General features: G+C 40.0%; 1 protein-coding gene across 1 annotated transcript in view; it reads left to right on the top strand.

Moving 5' to 3' along the window:
- The first annotated feature begins 13,051 nt into the window (after positions 1–13,051).
- LOC108719972 overlaps positions 13,052–21,299 on the top strand; it is a 28,677-nt gene continuing 20,429 nt past the window's right edge. The window contains exon 1 of the mRNA XM_018269312.2: positions 13,052–14,542. Coding sequence (XP_018124801.1) covers positions 13,234–13,878 — 645 coding nt within the window. The 5' untranslated portion in view covers positions 13,052–13,233 and the 3' untranslated portion in view covers positions 13,879–14,542. The remainder of the gene's footprint in view (positions 14,543–21,299) is intronic.

Here is a 21,299-nt window from a genome sequence, read left to right as displayed (position 1 = left end):
GTTACGCCATTTTGGGCTTTACCTCCGTCTTGAAATATGTGCCAACATTTTGCGATGTGCGTTGCTTGGCCCCAGACATGTCATGGCTCAATTCTTGCCTCGCTCAGCTTGCAGTGATTTATGAGTGTTTGAGGCTGTTTAGTGTATCATATGCTATGAATTTCCCGGACCTGATGTGGAGCTCCCTTGGAACATGTCCTCATTTGCCCTGCCCCCCGACTGTGAATTATTTTTAATTCTTTAGTAAATTCCTCTTCAGCCCCCCATGGGGTTGACCAGGGGAGAGTTGGAGCTGGTGGACACCTGGACAGCCATGGTCTGGCCTGACATTTGTCTAGACTTGCTGGTACTAGGGCCATCTATCCTAAAGCATAACCCAGTTTTTATATTCTGTACTCTGGAGATTTTGAGGATGCTTCTAAAGCATCTTACTCACTCAAATGTGTTAGGCTAATGTCAAATATATGGATTTTTATTCAGTAATCTGGAAATCTTGCAGATGTTTCTTAAACTTCTTACTCACTCCTATGTGTTAGGCTAATGTCAAATATATGGATTTGTATTCAGTAATCTGGAAATCTTGCAGATGCTTCTAAAACATCTTAGTCACTCATTTGTCAAACATATGGATTGTCGCCAATACAGTTCCAAGCCAAGTTATAGTCTACAGAAAAAATGTTTTGGACAAAGCAGCAATTTGTGTAAATGATGCCACAATGTGCTGACTTGCTGATATTGTTTTCCCTGTGTCTTTATTGACAGAGCTTCTAGTAGAATTGTAGTGTTTCCCATCCATCTTTACTGTATGCCCATTTTTCTAATTCAGGGTTATGCAACTACTGCCCCTAAGCTTTTAAAAGAGCATGGCCAAGGTCTGCCCATATATAAAGGGAATATATGTCATTTTTTTTAAAATGTCATCCTATAGGAAATATATAATATAATGCCTGGTTTCAATCTTGGCTGAAAAGGTCTGTTAGCTTTAAAAATTACACCCTTATTTGAGCTTCCATTAGATTCCCCAGGTACCCTGTCCAGTAAGCAGTGAACATGTCCAAAAGGAAGGATACAGGTAGTCAGTTACAGCTGTGTTTTAACACTGGGAAAAGCAGGCTGCAGTTCTCTGTCAGGTCCACCTAGCTGCTGACTGGCTGCAAATTCACGCAAACAGCCTTGGAAAGCAGACAGCAGGAAGCAAAATGCAACTTTCTTTGGCACATTCCTTCTATTAGAGGTGTGTAGGTTAATGTCAAATACTCATTTTTGACACTATTTGAAAATCATTGACTGTGTCCTCTCAAGTACACTGTGACTTTCAATAAACAACTACTTGTCAAAATATTAATGTACATCAAAAGTCACCTATAGCTCATGTTCATTATTTTTGCCTGATTGTTACTTGAAATTCCTGATGTTTTGCCAACCTGACTGACCCTTCTTAACCTGTCAGGAAAAGTTTCTATTAGTAGTGCTATGTGTGTAGCATGAGGCATATAAATACCTTCTGTTTTCAGAAGGCTTTACACTACATGTTTTGCATTGTGAAGGGCTTTTTGGCTCCTTTAAACCCATCTCACCCTAACCAGGTTGGTTTCTCTAATGTTAACAGATCACAGCCACTAGCACATACTTTTATGTTAAAATTATAAACAGTATGAAAACACAATGTTAAGATGTTTAAAAAGGTTTAATTTCTGGTATGTCTTTAACCTCCACTTAAAATAGTATCTTTGCAATAACAAAGGTATTGTACTACAAATCGGTGAGGCCCTGTTAAAAAAGAGTAATTTTCAGCAGGGCCAACCAAGTTCTCCCATATATTTTTTTTCATCCACTAATTTTTTTCAGAAATAACTGTCAAGTTTATTGTGCTCATTCTATTCCATAATTGGATAAACACAAGGACAGCAAAAGGGAGACAAAAATATGTCAGGATACTATTCAAAGCCGCAAAAAGTCACAGATACTTTTTGCATATTTGCAATGTTGCACTATATAAAACTACCTGTGCTGGTTAATAATATGCATTAAAATACACTTAAATTGTAAGCTCTGTGGGGCAGGGACCTCCTTCCTATTGTCTTTGATACTTTGCTCTTACTCTATAAGGTACCCACACATTGTATGCATTTATTTGTATTTATTATTGTAATAACCCTGTTTGTTAAATTAATCTATGTTCTGTTGTACAATGCTACGTAGCGCTATATAAATATATATAACTCAAGCCTGAGGACAGCTTGAGTTAGGAGCCGAAATGTTGAAATAAATATACTTTGATTTTTTTCACCTTCAAAAGACCTGGTTGTGTGGTTCTTTTGTTATATTGATGTTTATCATATAACCTGCACCCAGGCATTGGTCAGATCTTTGGAGTGCTCCAGGTCGTGAGTGTATATATATATATATATATATATATATATATATATATATATATATATATATATATATATATATATAATTTAGATGAAATCATATATATATATAATTTTATATCCGTATAAACACTCCATAATATGCAGTCATAGCACTCGTAACACTGTATCAATGGCAATGTTTGCATAAAGACATGTACTGCAATGATTTAGAAAATGCTTTGGGTGTGTGCTAGGATATAAAAAAGCTTAAGCCTGAGTGTGCAGTTCCCTCTACTGGAAGGATGTAGAGGTGCTGAATTCATTAAAATGGAGTATGCACACTGTGAAGTGATTAATGTTACCAGCATCTTTTAAATTGCAAATCATATCAACCACCAGTTTGCTATTCCTTGCCAGCACATTGCACAGGGTTCCAAACAACATGATAAACTAAGCAATATTTACAAAGTTTATATAAACCATCCAGGAAAATATTGCATGAGAAATGCTACATTTAAATGCATAAATAAGTGTTCATTCATGTATATTATATTCATCCTAGCTAAATACAGGCACATTTTCCTAATGATATGAAGGTTGTACAGTGTGTCTTAAGCAATAGGATCAGTGGCTCTTTCTATGTATTTGTCATTTTATCTATTATTAAACATCTAAGCCTAACCTGATTAGCCATTATTTTGTGAAATTCCTATTTTGGTTCAAAGAGGTACTGTAAGATTTTAAAGGTTTGTATTGTTTGCACAACTACTTTGAGTGAAAACAATTCAGAATAAATAAGACCGACACAATGGTGCATAGATTGATATCTGACCTTATGTCGATCGGGCAGGTTTAAAAATGCTATCGACCGCCCGTATTCTGCTCGTTGTGATCCGATCATTGAGCCCTAGGTTCAACGATTGGATCACCCTGATATCGCCAACCTCACCAAACAAGCTGATCTATGTATGTCTGTAGGTTTCCAAAAGTAATTAAAGGAGAATTCAACCCCCAGCGGTGATAAGTCCCCACTGGCCCCCCTCTGCTGGCCCCCTCCCTGCCAAGTGTTACCCCAGAATTGTGTCCCCTGTCAGATTACTGATCGCAAATGCAGAGTGAGCCGGGTGAAGCTCACGGACGCCATCTTCCAGCACTTCGGTAATCTTCGGGACTTCTTCCCGCTCTTTCTGTCACTTCCAGGTGCATGCGCAATTGTCACGACCCTGAAGATTGCTCCAACTGTGCATGCGCCAATATGGCGCTCACGTTACAGAGATTACAGTTGAAGTACATATGAAACAAGATCCAAGAATAACACAAAATGAAAGGCAGCACATTTAGCAAATTGCAGTCTTTATTTGAAACCAGTTTCTCCACTGACTAAAAAAAACCCTTTACAAGGATTCTGTCATGATTTACTGTATATGGTGTAGTTATTATCACTAAATTACACTGTGTACATTGCAAGTAATTATTTCTGGACAACTTTGCTGCCTGGCTTCCTTACTTTCTTTCATCTAACATCCCATCCATCATATTAGGTGACTTTAATATACCTGTTAACAACATTAACAACTCTTCTGTCTCTAAACTTCTTTCACTAACCTCCTCCCTAGGCTTTTCTTTGTGCTCAGACTCCCCCTCTCACTCCAGTGGTAATGCTCTGGATCTCATATTTACCAAACTCTGCTCAACCACCAATTTTACTAACTCACCATTTCCCCTCTCTGATCACAATATGCTCACATTTCAACTCTCACTGACTCCCTCCTCACCCCCTGCTATTCCCCAAACACTTACTTACCGTCACTTGCAAGCTGTAGACGTGTCACATCTCTCTTCTTCCTTGGACTCTCTTCACTCTAATATCTCAGCCGTCTCTTGTCCTAATGTGGCTACCTCTGTCTACTGTAGTACTCTCACCACTGCCCTAAATGAGTTTTCTCCTATAAAAACTAAACGTTCTAGACCCAAACCACTTCAACCTTGGTGTACTGCTCATACAAAAGCGCTCCAAAGACATTCACGTGCACTTGAGCGTCGCTGGTGCAAATCCCGTTCAGAATCAGACTTCTGGATCTACAAATCTGCCCTGCGCTCCTATAACACCAGCCTCTTCCAAGCCAAACAAACATACTTTACTTCACTCATTAACTCCCTTTCTAAAAAACCAGCACAACTTTTCTCCACCTTTAACACTCTCCTTTCCCCTTCTCCACCCCCTCCATTCACATCTGTCTCTGCTCAAGATATTGCTGAGCACTTCAAAAAAAAATTGACACTATCAGAAGGGACATTACACTACTCAACCCCCCTAGACTTCCACCACCCTCCCTCCACACTCCCCAGTCTCTCCTGTGCTCCTTCACTCTTGTCACTGATGAGGAAGTCTCAAAGTTTTTGGCTTCTTCTCACCTTACCACCTGCCCGCTTGATCCAATTCCCTCAAAACTTCTCCGCAATACCAATCCCTGTCTAATCAAAGCCTTAACTCACCTATTTAATCTTTTGCTCTCAACTGGACTGTTTCCTTCTCAACTTAAACATGCTCTTGTCACCCCCATTCTGAAAAAACCCTCTCTTGATCCCTCCAATCTTGACAACCTCCAACCTATCTCTCTGCTACCTTTCATCTCTTTCACCCTCTCCTCCTCCAGTCCCTTTATTCGCTTGGCCTTCGTGACACAGCCCTGTCCTAGTTCTCTTCTAACATCACCAATCGTTCCTTCAGTGTCTCCTACAATGGAGTATCAACTTCTCCCCTACCTTTTTCTGTTGGGGTTCCTCAAGGCTCTGTCCTGGGACCATTACTATTCTCCCTCTATACTTCCTCCCTCGGCAAATTAATCAGCTCGTATGGTTTCCACTACCACCTCTATGCTGGCGATACTCAGATCTATCTCTCATCTCCTGATCTCAACCCAGAACGCCTAACTCGCGTCTCCTCCTGCCTGTCCCCTATCTCTACCTGGATGTCGCAACGTTACCTTAAATTAAACCTCTCTAAAACTGAAATGGTTCTCTTTCCTCCAACTAACACCAGTAACATCCCGGAAGTATCCATCATAGTTAACAATTCCACTATCACCCCCTCTCCCCAGGCCCGGTGCCTTGGGGTTATCCTAGATTCTGCTCTGTCATTCACTCCTCATATCCAGTCACTTATTAAATCATGTCAATTCCACCTAAGGAACATATCCAAAATACGATAATTTATCACCCAAGGTGCTGCCAAAATTCTTATCCACTCTCTCGTCATATCACGTCTAGACTACTGTAACTCTCTTTTAATTGGCCTTCCCCTCCAGAGACTGTCACCTCTTCAGTGCATAATGAACACTGCTGCGAGGCTCATATACCTCAGCAACCGCTCCTCCTGCAACCACGCCATTCTGTCAATCCCTGCACTGGCTTCCGTTACCTTTCAGAATCAAATTCAAATTAATGACACTGACTTTCAAAGCACTTCATAACTCCACCCTACATCTCTGAACTCATCTCTATATACTCACCCAACCGCTTACTACGCTCCTCTACTGACCTGCTACTCAACTGTTCTCTCATTACCTCCTCACATGCCCGCATTCAAGACTTTGCAAGGGCTGCACCCCTCCTCTGGAACTCTCTCCCACGGTCTGTCAGACTTTCTCCCAACCTTTCTGCTTTCAAGAAATCTCTTAAAATGCACTTCTTTCGAGAAGCCTACGCTCACTCTGCTTAACAACCAAACGCAACACCACATACAGTACCACATTTCTCACCAACTTAATTCGATCTTGCCCACTCCCACACCTTGTGTATTACTCCCCTCCCTTTAGAGTGTATGCCTATGCATAGGGCCTTCCTCACCTTTTGTACCTGTATTGATTATGATGTATGTAACTCCATATGTTCTATGTATATAATTCATGTGATTTAGTTGTATAATCACATTTACTTTACAGTGCTACGCAATATGTTGGCACTATATAAATACATGTTAATAATAATAATTCTACCATTTAATATGTTATTCTAGAAACAAAAAGTTTATTTTTTTAGTCGTAATACTGATGTTTAGGCAGACATCTCAGGTCATTGTGCCCGATCCTGTGCCTTCATAAAGAGCCAGCATTTCACAATGGAACTGCTTTCTCCTGTTGTTTCTCCTACTCTACATAACTGAAGGAGTTGCAGTGAAGATTAGGTGTTTCTATTTGTCACGTTCGGCACCCTATATCCAGAAATCAAGCTTTAACCGCCGCCTTTGACCTCGGGAGGAGCCCTCGGCTAATTGGATGCTGCCAGGTGCATAGCTAACTGTTCTGGACAAGCAAAGGGGCATGATCGTCTCACCAGGATACTGAAAGGAAGAACACCACCAGGAACAGGCAGGCCGGGCCAGCACAAGCAGAGACTCGTCAGACAGGCCGGAATTAGGATAGGAGAGCTTAGAATAGTAACTGTCACCATTAGAGTGGAAGCTAGACATGAATCTTTGCACTTGGAACCCCACTGAATAACCTCCCCAGTTACCCAATCAACGTGGGGGTTGTGTACCTGTAGCCATGGTAACCCCAGAATTAATGGGGACGAGGAACCATCGAGAACATGAAAAGCTAATTTTTCACAATGCACATTGTTCACACACATGGATAATGCCTTGGATTTTTGGGTTACCAAACCTGACCCCAGTGGGCTTTTCTCAATAGCACAAATCCTCATAGGAGCTGTGAGGGTAATAAGGGGAATATTATACCTTTCTGCAAAGGCAGCATCTTATTTTAACCTCATAGTCGCAAGTTAAAGTAAATCTTACCCCATGAAGTCAGACATTCAGCTGCAGTCTTGTAGATGCGATTCATGATCTCAATAACAGCAGCATAAACAATGCTGGGAAAGTAAAGAAGGAGACTGCTGAAAGTTGTCTGTTGCTCTTAGTGATATGCAAGGGCCCAGTGTTCCAAGTCAAAATAGATCATCATCACATAAATGGCTAGGTAAAGTTAAATGCACACAAATGGTACAGAGACCAGATATAAATAATTGTCTTTTGAAACTTGAATTTTTCTTCCTGTGACAGGATTAATACCCAGAACACCATCAAATTCTCAAATTGCCTTTTTCAATATCAGAGAGCCCAGTCTGTATATCATACTTCAAGAATTACTGTCGACCACATCATGTTGAAAGTAACTTGTCTCACGTACAGTGAGACAAGTTAAGAAATGCAGTAAAGAGCAGAGGAGTGAATGACTTTGAATGTTAGCAAAAGGATGTTATATGCTATCCTTCGCTTAAGGATAAGCTTAAAGGAACAGTAACACCAAAAAATGGAAAATGATTTTAAGTAAAGAAAATATCAAGTACTGTTGCCCTAAACTGGTAAAACAAGCCTAGTGTATCACCAAAGTAGTGTTGGATTTGATCTGCTAAAGTAATGAAAGAATTATTAGAAATTAACCATTTCTTTAAGGGACACAGCTCTTTTCTCAACAAAAATGATTGAATGGGAGGTCACTTACACATGGGGGCAGATTTACTAAGCTCGAGTGAATTTTCGAAGTTAAAAAAGTTCGAATTTCAAAGTAATTTTTTGGGTACTTCGACCATCGAATAGGATACTATGACTTCGAATTTACTTTGACTTTGATTCAAAGTAAAAATCGTTCGAATATGCGACTAAGTACTCTTTAAAAAAAACTTCGACTCCATACTTCGCCAAATTAAAGCTACCAAAGTGCAATGTTAGCCTATGTGGACCTTCCATAGCACTTCTCAAAGTTTTTTTTGATCGAATAGAAATCCTTTGATCGCTAAAAATAGTTTGAATCGTTCGATCATACAATTTCTATTCGATCGTTCGAATACGCTAAAAATCCTTTGACTTCGATATTCAAAGTCAAAGGATTTCAATTTGAGGGTCGAATTTCGAAGTTTTTTTAAATTCGAAATTCGACCCTTAGTAAATCTGCCCCATGGTGTCTTAATCAAAATATAACAAGAGGGTTATATGAGATGCAATTTTATTTAGTGGACTTTCTCTCAATACTGGCTTATTACGGAGTAATGTCTGTAGCTTTTTCTTCTTTTTTTTTAAACTAATTCACAAACATTTAGAATGACTGATTGCAATTCTTCAATAAAACACACCTACTACTGTATTAAACAACAAACCAAAATATTTTTAAAGGAAAAATATGGCATTCTCAGAGATCTTAACTCTGTGTGGCTCATTTATGAATTGACCCATGACACGTCGTGCTTGTCACTGCTGCTAGGAGACCTTCAGCAATCATAATGCCAGTATCTGCAGACAGCTGCTTCCCATTTACTTGAAACATATTCCCATTTCATTGAATGAGACAAGAATTTTGATCACTGGTGTTCAGCAACAATTTCTACACATCACATGCATTGACAAGAATAATTAGCAGAGTGTCAAGGCCGGCACCCAATACCAGAACAAGTGCCAAGCACCCTGGTCTCGGCTCGGCTTCACCAGTAGTGTGACCACCGTTGGGCTTCGGGAGGAGCCCTCAGCTTACTTGGGTGCCACCTGGACTTCACGAGGGGTACAAGGCGAGATGTTCTGGCTGGCAAAGGGGCATGGTTGGAAGCAGAGTCTTTTGGGCCGAAGGTCACAGTACAAGAGGATTAGGCAAGCGGATGGTCAGACAGGCTGGGTCGAGGCAGGCGGATATCAGAATCGTCAGGCAGGCAAGTGTCAAAACCGGGTAGTCAATCAAGGGGTTAAGCAGGAGAGTTGTCGTAGGCAGGCAAGGGTCAGGATACAGATTGGAGAGTAGTCAGGAACAGGCAGGGTCAAACACGGATAAACAGATCAGAATTTACAAGACAGACGCACAAGGCTCAGGAAAACCACTAGAACAAGTTCTATCACGGGCAAAGGGCTGTACGCAGAATGGCCCTTAAATAGTTTTCAAAATTCGCACCAAACGTGCGCCTAAACGTGCTGGCGCATACACACCAGTATGCCTGCGCCTTTAAGAGGCGCGCCGCGCGCCCTAGAGACCAAGATGGCGCCGGCTCTAAGGACCATGCGGCGGCGTCCCCGCCGCACAGGTATTCCCCTTACACAGAGTGACTAGAAAGAGAGATAAGAAAACAAATGTATCAAAGCTTATAGCTGTGTCAGAAAATGTCTAGTGCTACTTGCAGCGGATCTCCACTCCTCCGCTATGCAATATGCCTATGCCTGATTACATTGTCTCTGCTAGGGTGCAGGTAGACGTGGTGGATTTCAGTGCTGTAACTCAGAATTTTGCATCTGCCTTAACCCAAGCTGAGGCAATGTATTCAGGTGCAGGCACATTGCATGACGGAGGAGCATATAATTGGCCTGTGCCTTGGATCCACTTCATGTGGCACTAGCCTAACCCATTATTTTTCTATGGGGTAGAGCAGTTTGGCTTTCACTGTGGAAATGAAATGGTTATCTGGTTGCTACTTCAAGCAAACAAACATTGTTTACAAGACAATAACTGCACAGAAATATAACCAATAAATATAATTAATAATAAAAATGTAGCATCAAGAAAAAACTTTGTCAGTTTGCCAGTGACCCCGAAAACCAGGCTGAACTGAAAGGAACATTTTAGAGAGACGGGCAAATAATTATTCAAAAATATGAAGATAATTTAAAAAAGATTGTCCATCTAGAAGGCTGGCAAACAATTGTACTTTTGTTCTCATTTTTCTTTACAATAGTTTTTATTAACATTTTTCGGAGTACAAAATGTATGTCATTGTAATAAATAAGTTATTATTCTTTAACCACTTGAAAAGGGAGGAAAGGAAATGGTAAATACTTTTGAAAATATCAATATCTATGTACTGATTACAGAGAGTGTCATGTGGTAAGAGAGATAGTAGACAGGAGGTCCTGGGCCCATAGAGCTAAATGGGTGGATAACATACAGGCACAAATTGGAGGATAAAATTGCACAAGGTAAATGCTCTGTTTACTTGGGAGTGCCAAATGTAAGGCACCCCCAAGTGATTGTATATTCTTGCCTCACATCCCGAGCCAGTGCTTCTATCAGCAGAAATCTGCACCATCCTGGGTGTTCTTCCAGCCAGCACCAGCACCATGGAACTATCGGTTTCTGGCTGCTTCTTTCTTCAAGCGAGTGTGCATGCGCAGTAGAGCGAAAAGCCAAATTAGAAGTTGGCTATTTCATTCAATTGCGCATGCATCTGCCCATTGAAATTTGAAGAAGAAGGCAGCCAATTGTTCCGTGGTGCTAGCTGGAAAGAACTCTCGGACAGGTACAGTTTTCTCCTGATAGGAGCACCGGCCCAAGTATATGCAATCACTTGGGGGTGCCTAACTTTAAAATTAAATAGGGCTTTACTTCTCCTTTAAGTGCCAGTACTAGACTGATGTTATAGTGCTCCAAAAGTTATAATCTTAGTTTTTAAGCACTCCTTATGGAGGAAATCAGGGTTGAAATCCAGAGGTAAATAACAGCAAGATAGAAAGGTTTAAGATGAGTGGTGTCAGTAGAGGTGGATGGTGTGAAAAGAAGGTGGCTCTGAGAGGAGCAGAGGAGATGACCATGAATATACAGTGAGACGTGAAGAAGTACAAAAAAGAGCAGAGGATTAAAGGGCTTTGAATGTTAGGAGAATGATTTTATATGCTGTTCTTTGGATATGCTTAAGAACCCCATTCTCCAAAAATCTTTGCTCTGTGAGTCCACAATTTTACTGTTACTTTTTACTACTTTATTACATTTTATTCAGCCCCACTCCTAGTATACTATTCTACTTTCAGTGTTCCATTCAAACCAATGCCAAACCAATGCCTGCTTGTTATGGTTAGCCTAGACCCCAGCCACTCAATAGCTGAGGAAATACCAAACTAGGGTGCTGCAGACCAAAAATCCAATAGATAAAACACAGAAAAAAATGAATGTCAAATGTAAACCAAACTAGCACTGTCTATATCATACTAAAAGCTAACTCATAATAACATTCACAGTAGGATTTGGGGGCCCTAAGGGTATGATGGGTACTTTGTGAGTACAGCTAAGGTGCAGGTAATTTAATGTGATAATTATTTCTGCGGATCTGAATTTTTTAGACTTAAATTATAGTTGATACAGTTTACAGCTGAAGACCTGTGACTATGCTGGAACTAAAAGTTAGGCTTAAAATCTCCCAGCAAAGCTAATATGTGCGAGTGAAAGAATATCCTACCAAATTTTTTTTAAAATAACTAGTATATGACCTTCAGCACAGCTATTAAAGCTCTATAGCATTGAAATAGCAGTCACATGTACTGATTGGAGAAAGAGAGTCAGCAAATCAGGTCCATGTTACATCATTAACATGACCCAATATCTCACTACAGGGGGTCTTAACTAGCTGTGCAGAGTTGGAAAAAAAGATTTCATTCAGCGTAAAATCTACAGCAGACATGGAAGTAACTAGACAGAATGTCATCTAATGGGGACTCTGTTTTCATAGTCAGTTTACCCATGATTGGGTGGCACAGGAGCTCAGATTGAAAGCACTTTAAATGGGGAACTATCATGAAAATGAAAACATACTATAAGCTTCATCATACTGAAATAAGAAACTTTTTAGATACAATCAATTAAAAATTCTGTACTGTTTCTGACATAATCAATAATCAAGTTTATCTTCACTATTCCTCTCTCAGCATCTGTTTCTCTTCATTCTGTCTTCTTATGGCAGTTGGGTGTCAGATATTCATTGACAGTTAGACCCAATATATCTTATAGATGGGCTCCTTATCATCAGACATCATATCACTCTACATGCAGAAATTCTGCAAAAGGCAGTTATTTTGTTAGATTTTGTCTGTACTGGAGTCAGTTATTTGAGTGAGTTTTAATACATCTGCTAGGAAAGGAACCCCCTATAAGATACTGTATAATGGCTCATTCATCTGACACCCAACTCCTGCATGAAGACAGAATGAGGAGAAACAGATGCTGAGAGAGGAATACTGAATATAAACTTTTAGAATTAGAATTTTTAATTGTTTTTAGAAAGTTTCTTACTTCCGTATGAGGAAACTTGTACTAAAATTTAATTTTCGCAATATTTCCCCTTTAAATATCCTGTTTGTAAAATTGAAAAAGTAAACGTTGAATATTAAATAAGTGAGGTACCACTTAAATAAACACAAATTTGCCTATAAATCAAACTCTGATTTCTTCCAATATATTTTACTGAGGATTCATTTTAAAGCTTCCATATGTAGAGGGTATTTTTTTTTAAAAATTCCAATAAAACTGAATCCATGCCACTGCACTTTGTAACACCATCAGCTTCCAATTATTGATTTCTGGAAAATGCTTTAATCACTCATTGCTTTAAAGTAATTTAAAATAATGCAACTCATTAACCATGACTGCTGAATTGCAGAACAGAAACAAAAATAACTTCTGGAGAATGAAAGCCATCAGCATTTTTGGACACTTACCATGCACAGGTAGAATTGAATTGCCCAACCAAATCTCCAATATGAATATTACTTAAGATTCCCTGATACAACTTGCAATTCTTGCCTTATGAAGTTTCCAAAAGTTTACAATTGATAATTGTAAATACCCCAACCAGCATGGCAGTTGGAAATAAGTCCCTTCTATGCATACACAAGTAGGGACAAAAACAATGTGCACAGCATCTAAACCACATGCCACAGCCACCCCTCCCACCAAATCACAAACTAGCAGCACAGCATGGTAACTTACCAATGCTCTTAAACTTTAACAAAATATCAGTTCATGGGGGGCCGTGGCCTGGACATGGAGAGATAGCGACCCGTCGTACAGAGCTCCGGGGCCCGTGATTAAGAAAACATAACTAAAAGCAGTAGGCAGACCATAAAGCGGTGAATATGGGGAAACATAAGACGAGTAAGGCCATCCCGGACCAGCAACACGCTCCGGAAGAAAGCACCATTGCGCAATATTTTAGCAAAAGACAGAGAGCGGTTGCCGAGGAGGAAAGGCCCAAAATGGCGGAGGAGGATCAGGACGCTGAACAGGACGACCTGAGTGACTCTGAACAGGTCAGTCTATCCCCATCAGATCTCTGCTCATCCACACTGCCCAAAGGAACAGAGTCCTCACCTAAACCACCGACCATCACAAAATCGACGAAGCCCCAGTGGAAACCAGTGCGCAGTGAAACGCATGCTGGAATGCACCTCTATTTTGATGCGCCCGTGTGTAGCGCATCTCAAGGGGAATCATCAAGTGAGGAGGAAGACTGGGATCTGCGGGCTTATTTAAGAAAACTGCCTACAAAAAGAGACATGGAACAGTTAATCCAGAGAGTGGAGGAGGCACACAAAAAAGAAATACAGGAAGTGAACGCGAACATTACAAAAATGGCTACCCAAATTGCTGAGCTGGAGCAAGCAGACGCCTCAACAGTGGACACGGTGAACCAGTTAAGGTTCACAAACAATCTATACAACTACAAGACCTCCGTACACACGTGGAGGACCTTGAAAACAGACAGAGACGAAACAATATAAGGAATCAGAGGTCTCCCTGAAAGTGCAGAATAGGAGGATATCAGAGAGACAGTAAAGCTCATTTTCAATACTCTGCTGGAAAGACCACACACTGAAACAGTGATACTGAATCGGGCGCATAGGGCATTGAAACCAAAGAATTTTGACAGCAAAACCACAAGAGACATTATTTGTAGGGTTCATGATTATAACCTTAAAGAGACTATTATGAATAAAGCAAGACTGAACCCGGGATACAAGTATGAAGGGGTGCAACTGCAATTCTTTCCTGATCTTTCCAGAGAGACACTCTATAAAAGGAAGTTACTCAAGCATTTATTAGAACAACTCCACGAGAGGAAGATCTCTTACAGATGGGGGTACACATTCTAACTGTCAGCCAGGGCACAAGGGAAAACAGCAATTCTGAAATCACACAAAGACCTAGCAGCATTCCTAAATACTTGGGAAATTCCAGAAAAAAAGGTTCCAGATTGGCAAGAGATGGAAATATCATCATCGGCACTGGTACCCCAAAGGTCCCAATGGCAAGAAGTGCGCAAAAGGAGACAAAGAATTTCTCCACCACAAGCACAGACACCAAGGAAGAATAAGGGACCCCCACAGCCAACCTGACTCCAAGGACCAATGAGTAGACACAACGTCTGTGGGATCTACTTGATTGGTAACTGTATCCACCTTAATTTGAATTGAATGGCACTATAATTGTAAATCCTACTTGGGCCCCCTCTGGAGCATGACCGCTCTGTTACTTCATGCCCCTGTCACCCTCCCGATACTGAATGTGTCAACTAGATGCATTTTTGAACAGTGGGGTAAAACAAGGGATACAAAATCCCGATTACATGTTTGATGATCACTTTGACAATACCAAAACATTAAGGGTATTCAAGAGGTTAAAACCCCACCAAAGAATGTTACATGTTTTTTTGTTGTATTGTTTGCAAGGTTATATATTGTTGGCAAAAGCTAAGGCAGGTTGAAGGTAAAGGAATTGTATATTTGGGAATTGTTTACTTATGTATGTCATGGTTGGGCTTACGCGTGGTGGATCTGGGGTAAATAAAAGCAGAATCATGGTGAGATTACTATCGTTAAACGTTAAGGGCCTCAACACTCCTCGTAAAATATATTTAACAATAAGAGAGGCCAAACGTCTTCAGGCAGACATAGACTTCCTACAAGAGACGCATTTTTCTCAGCTTAAACCAAACAAAATCTATACGAGAGACTCACTACAACTAAATTAGCCAAAGTCATCGCTTGTAGAAATCAACTCAAAAATCTGGAAATAGATCAGATAGAGAAATTAATGACATGGACCAAACATACATATTATGAATATGGTAACAAAGCGCACACACTACTAGCAAAAAAATTGATAGACCAAAAGTTAAATAGAACTATTATGTCTATCAGAAATAAACAAGAAAGCACGGAATATACCACGGAAAAAATAACGGAAGTTTTCTACCAATACTATAAATCATTATATAATCTAAATCCAGTATCACAGGGAAGCAGAACCCAGGTGATAGACATATTAAAAACGAAACTCAAAAATTGGTTACCAAACAATGCTCTAACCAGTTTTCAGGAAAGGCATAAATCACCCCTCAATCATGAGATTACATACATAGAAATAGCACAAGTTATCCTTGTGAAAAAAACACCAGGACTGGATGGATTCTCATACGGGTACTATAAAACTTTTCTGAATATTTTAACCCCCCCACCTGATGGAATTGTATAACGTTTTTTTGAAAGGGGAGAAAATACCTCAATCCATGGCCCTCTCGCATATCACCTTGACAAGGACCAAGTAGGGTTCATAATGACACGACAAGCAGGTGATAATACAAGACGGACTGTTGACTTAGATCAGGGGTGTCCAAACTTTTGGCTCGCTGGGCCACATTGGAAAAAGATATATTGTCTGGGGCCACACATGAAATACACAAATACGTTTGATTTGTAAAAGTAAAGGAAATGCACAGAAAAAAACTACAATGCCAGTTGGATAACCAGATGGAGCTATACACTGGAATATGGGACACCTGGATATGAAATAGACTTATTATTATTACTAACTGGGCAATGGACAGAGTCCCCCTTCCTCCTATATCCTTTGCGACATGACGTTTCCTCATGAACCAAGGGTTTCAGGCTGGGCCGCATTCATTTGCATCCTGGGCCGCATGTGGCCCTCGGGCCGCAGTTTGGACACCCCTGACTTAGATAGATGTGATCAACATTAAACCCCAACCGGCTGTCCTCTTGAGCTTAGATGCTGAGAAGGCCTTCGACCGCCTTGACTGGAACTATATGATGGCACTTTTAGAACTCATGGGATTTGGGGGAAGTTTCCTCAGGGCGGTTGGAGCCTTATACAATCAGCCTCAGGCAGCAGTCAGGGTGAATAATAACCTCTTTAATCACTTTCAGATCAACAATGGCACCAGGCAGGGCTGTCCATTATCGCCCCTCCTCTATGCGATATGCATAGAACAACTGGCAATAGCCATAAGACTTAACCCAGACATCAAGGGAATTCAGTTTCAACAGGATATCTACAAACTCTCCCTTTTCGCAGATGACGTACTCTTGACACTCACTCAACCGTATACATCACTACCGAATCTACATAAGACACTCCAGGAATACGCTACCCTATCAGGTTATAAAATTAATGAACATGAAATGGGAGCCCTCCCAATACACTTTCCACAGCATATGCTAAAAACCTTACAGCTAAATTTTAACTATGCCTGGAAAACTGAATTCATCAAATATTCCATATTACAAAAAACTATGAAAATCTAAATGATAAAAATTTTCCACCCCTAATACAACAATTGAGAAAAGATTTGGATAAATGGAACCAGTATACTTTGCCTTGGTTTGGGAGGATGGCATCGATAAAAATGAACGTGTTACCAAAATTATTATATCTATTTGAAACACTCCCCATAACAGTACCCAATAAAATTTTAAAAAATATACAAACTATGTTTATTAACTTCATATGGGGTTACCGAAAACCTAGGATCTCTAGAGAGGTCCTCCTTAGGAAAATGATTCAGGGAGGCCTCTCAGTCCCAGACATTAAAAAATAGTATTGGGCATGCCACCTAAAACAGATAATCCACTGGTCTGCACCAGAACCCATTGGTAAATGGGTAAATCTGGAAAAATCTGCCACACATCCAATCCATCTGGGTAATCTAATATGGGCTACTGGTAAAACAAGGGAAGGAGAAAACTCCTTACTACACGCAGTAGATTTCACTAAAAAAATATGGAGACAAACCCAGAATCACTACAACCTACATTCCCAATTCTCTCCCCTAAGGGGTATATTAGGAAATCCGGAATTTCCTCCGGGAAGGGATTTGGATTTTATAAAGAAATGGGATCACCCAAAACTATACTATATATATGACATTTGGGATAATGTTAATCAAAAACATCTGGACATGGAAGCCATATAAACAAAATCAGGTTTTGAGGACATTCCAATTTACCAATACTTACAAGTGTCACATTACTTAAGAGTCCATATGAGATCAAACCTAAGCAGACACTTACCTCATTTGAGCAACACTCTCTCTATAGGGGACCAGGCCAAAAACGGGTCATATCTAATGTGTATGATATACTGATACAAATGCCCAAAGAGGACTTCCCAAAATATAAATACATTGGTATTTTGGGAGGGATATATTCCCATCGACAATAAGCTATAAGAACTGGGAAGGTATCTGGGATAATGCCAGGAAATCTTCTGTTTGTGTACAATATAGGGAAAACATCTACAAAATTTTGCTGAATAGGTACTATACCCCAGAAAAATTGCATAGGATATATCCTTCAGGCTCAGACAGATGCTGGAGGGAATGTGGACAGACTGGGACATTATCTCATATTTTGTGGGACTGCCCCAAGATCACATCTTACTGGGAGATGGTAAAAGAGCTACTACAAAAAATCTTACGAACCACTGTACAAAGAGAACCATGGACTTTCCTCCTGGGCAAACCTAAACTTAACTTTATCAAAGAGGCCAGGAAACTAAAGAATCACATTCTGACGGCTGCCAGGAGGCTGTATATGTAGAAATGGAAACAAAAGACTATTCCAACTGAAGGGGAACTACAGAACAAGACAGAGGAAGTGAAACACATGGAGTTTTTGTCAGCCCTGAGTAATAGAACGATGCCAAAATATGAGGAAATATGGGGCAATTGGACTTGTTGCTTTCCCTCCGGCTGATCGGAAAAGTAGTGGCTCAATACTTAAGATAAGGTGTAGCATAATGGAATACCTCGATTTACCTGCCTTGTTGTGTTGATTTGTGTTTTTCTTTTATTTTTTTTCTTCTCTTTTCTGGAACTGCAATATACATGACAGATGTTGAAAATTAACAATACCAGATGTAAAAATTGCATTAACAGGTGTGAAAAAACACAGAAAATAAAAAATAAAGTTAAAAAAAAAAATATCAGTTCATGGATTCACCACTCCAAAAGAGACTCAGTCGCCTGTAAAACTGAACATCATGGTGAACGGAGACCATTCTAATGGTTACCCAATATCCTACCAATATACTATGAAAACACTGTTATATATATGTGTATATGTATGATAGATACAGTACAAAAAACATGGGAACATTGTATCAAAGCCTGGAAGAAATCATCAAAATAAATGAAAGGACGATGAGACCTTTAGCTCAAGTTGAGTGAATGCTGTCATGTTACAGGAGTCCTCCATGCTAATATATAACATTTGTCTTTTGCTTATGGTGTAAATTCTCTAGCAAATGTTCTCCTTTAAAATTTCACTGGAAAAATACACTGTTGAGTTTTCACAGAGAATTCTCATGCTGGATGTGGGTGGGTTAGGGCCACGCATCACTATTCAGCTATAGCCATCAACCACCAGGTAACACCTGTTTAAAAGCAAACTCTAGGTTACTGCACCCAGGTATAATGTGTGCATTTTAATACATATGAGGGTATACAGTGGTGCTTGAGAGTTTGTGAACCCTTTATAATTTTATATTTCTGCATAAATATAACCTGAAAAGTGATCTGTTTTACATGCAAGTCCAAAAACTAGTTATATTACAAATCCACTAAAAACAAATCAGCCAAAAGCATTATACCTGTTCATATACTGTACTTATTGAGGAAAATGATCCAAAGTTACATATTTGTGTGTTTTAAAAGTATGTGAACCTCTAGGTTCCTCAGTTCATTTGAAGGGGAAAAGTCAGGTGTTTCAACTAATGGAATAATCATAGGGGCAGATTTATCAAAGGTCGAATTTCGAAGTAATGGGAGTTTTTTTGAACTCCCATAACTTCGAAATTAGAATAGAAAATCAATGACAAGGCAAATTATGTGGGTTAGCTGATCTGTATAACTGTGTAGAAAGTATGTGTTACACACAACCTCGGCTATAGCCCACAGCCCACAGCCTGTCGTTCATACAAACAATAAAATCTAACGGGGGAATGTAATAAAAGTCGGTAACGGAAAAACTATTCGCAATGCGAAAAGTTATGCCTTTGTGCAAAGAAATTTTGCTTTGCGCAAATTCAATATAGCTTTTGCGAAACCAGAAACTGTTTAGCGACCACTTCCGACAGTGGAAGACCGTTTTCGAATCTTATAGTTTGCGCCAATGCGCAGTAAGTGTAATAAAACTACTTAGTGAAAAAGTCGTTATGTTTGCTTCAAAAGATTACGACACCTTCAAGCACTGCTTAAGAGTGAGCAATTAAAATTTGAAATGCGCAATTAAAATTCGCAATGCAATAACAGTTTAAGGAACAATATTTTATTGCGACATTGGTGTAAATTGTTCTTCTCTTTGCAACTTTTATTACATTCTCCCATATATGTCTATGGCTAGGGTGGCTATCAGATATAGAAGCAGCATGCTCTTTTCTGATCTGCTTGGATTTACTAACCAAACAGGTGTCATTTAAAGGACAAGGTAAGGTAAGGGGGAGTACCAAGTTCTCATACCACCAAGTTGTGATACCTCCCAGTGATTATAGTTATTTACTTCAGACTCTGAGTTTGAGCTTCTCTTCTTCCAAAAATACACTGGCCTGGGGTACTTATCTTCAAAGCACTCTGCCGTCATGCTCTTACAATGCTTTACCATCCCCTGTCCTTGCACAGTACAGAAATAGTGAAGCACCAGAAGAGTATGGTGATGCAGTGCTGAGAATAAAATTACCTCAGGCATTTTTGGAAGAAGGAGAGCGCCGGTAAGGGGTTTGGAGTAGGCAACGAGAATCAATGTGGAATAACTTAGCACTCCACAGTGATTATAACCTTGCTTGTGCTTTAATGTACCAATGAGCCCAGGACAAAGATCTTATTGGTGAACCCTCACCACCCTAAGAATTTTGCACTATAACTACCCTCGAGCATGTCAACTTCAGTATAACAAAGAATACAATATAGATGGTCTGTGCTTATTAAAGAAGACATGAGCATCAGGTGTACCAGCTTGGACAAATAGCCATGGGAGTGGATAAATGACTTTATGGGGACAAAACATAAAAAACAGCAGGGCCGACATCAGGGGGAACAGGGGGGACAAGTGTCCCGGGCCCAGGCATGAAGGGGGGCCTGGCAGTGATGCACTTTTGAAAGAGCCACGCCCCCCTTGAGAGCGCCGAAGCTTTGCGGCCATTTTTGAAGTCCTGAACAGCCGAAATGCGGAATTGCCGAAAAGCCGAAGTCCCAAAGCGGCGAAAAGACCCGAAGCCACGAAAATAGCCGAAGCAGAAGTCCTGAAGCAGCGAAAAGACCCAAAGTCACAAAAGGAGGCAAAGTTGAAGTCCTGGAGCCATGAATTCAACTCTACTAAACACCAATTTGTTAAAATATTTTTTCGGGCCCCAATTTTTTTTAACTTGTAAAGGGGCCCTGGCGCCAATGTTTTTTTTTAAAAAATAGGACAGGACGAGCAGAAATCTTCATGCAAAGCGCCTAGACCCCAGTGACCAGCAGGACAACATGTCTCCCCTTAATCAGTTTCTGTAATTCCTTAAATCACAGTGTACGAGCATTTTGAGTCTCTGAAGGAGGCAGAATGCGTCATGCAGCATTGCCTGGCCACTCACACTGTCAATCTCCCTTCCCTTTTACCAACCCTCCCAAGTGAAAAAATAATTTCGCTAGTAATTATCTCATATACATTTGTAGAGATTGTAGTTTTAGAGAAATAGAATGTAACTGTAGTTTCATAGACCTCTAACACCACTCAAATTCGACCTTTCACAGATAGAGTAAATCTCACCCCTTTCTATTTGTTCCTATAGAATTTTTAGAAGTGTATTTATTAAATGGCAAACTTTTACTTTCACTCATTGATAAATACGCTTCTAAAAAATCCAT

Source organism: Xenopus laevis, chromosome 6S (assembly GCF_017654675.1).
Source record: "Xenopus laevis strain J_2021 chromosome 6S, Xenopus_laevis_v10.1, whole genome shotgun sequence".
Lineage (NCBI taxonomy): Eukaryota > Metazoa > Chordata > Amphibia > Anura > Pipidae > Xenopus > Xenopus laevis.
Note: the sequence above shows the minus strand (reverse complement) of the source record. Positions and strands in the feature narration are given on the sequence as shown.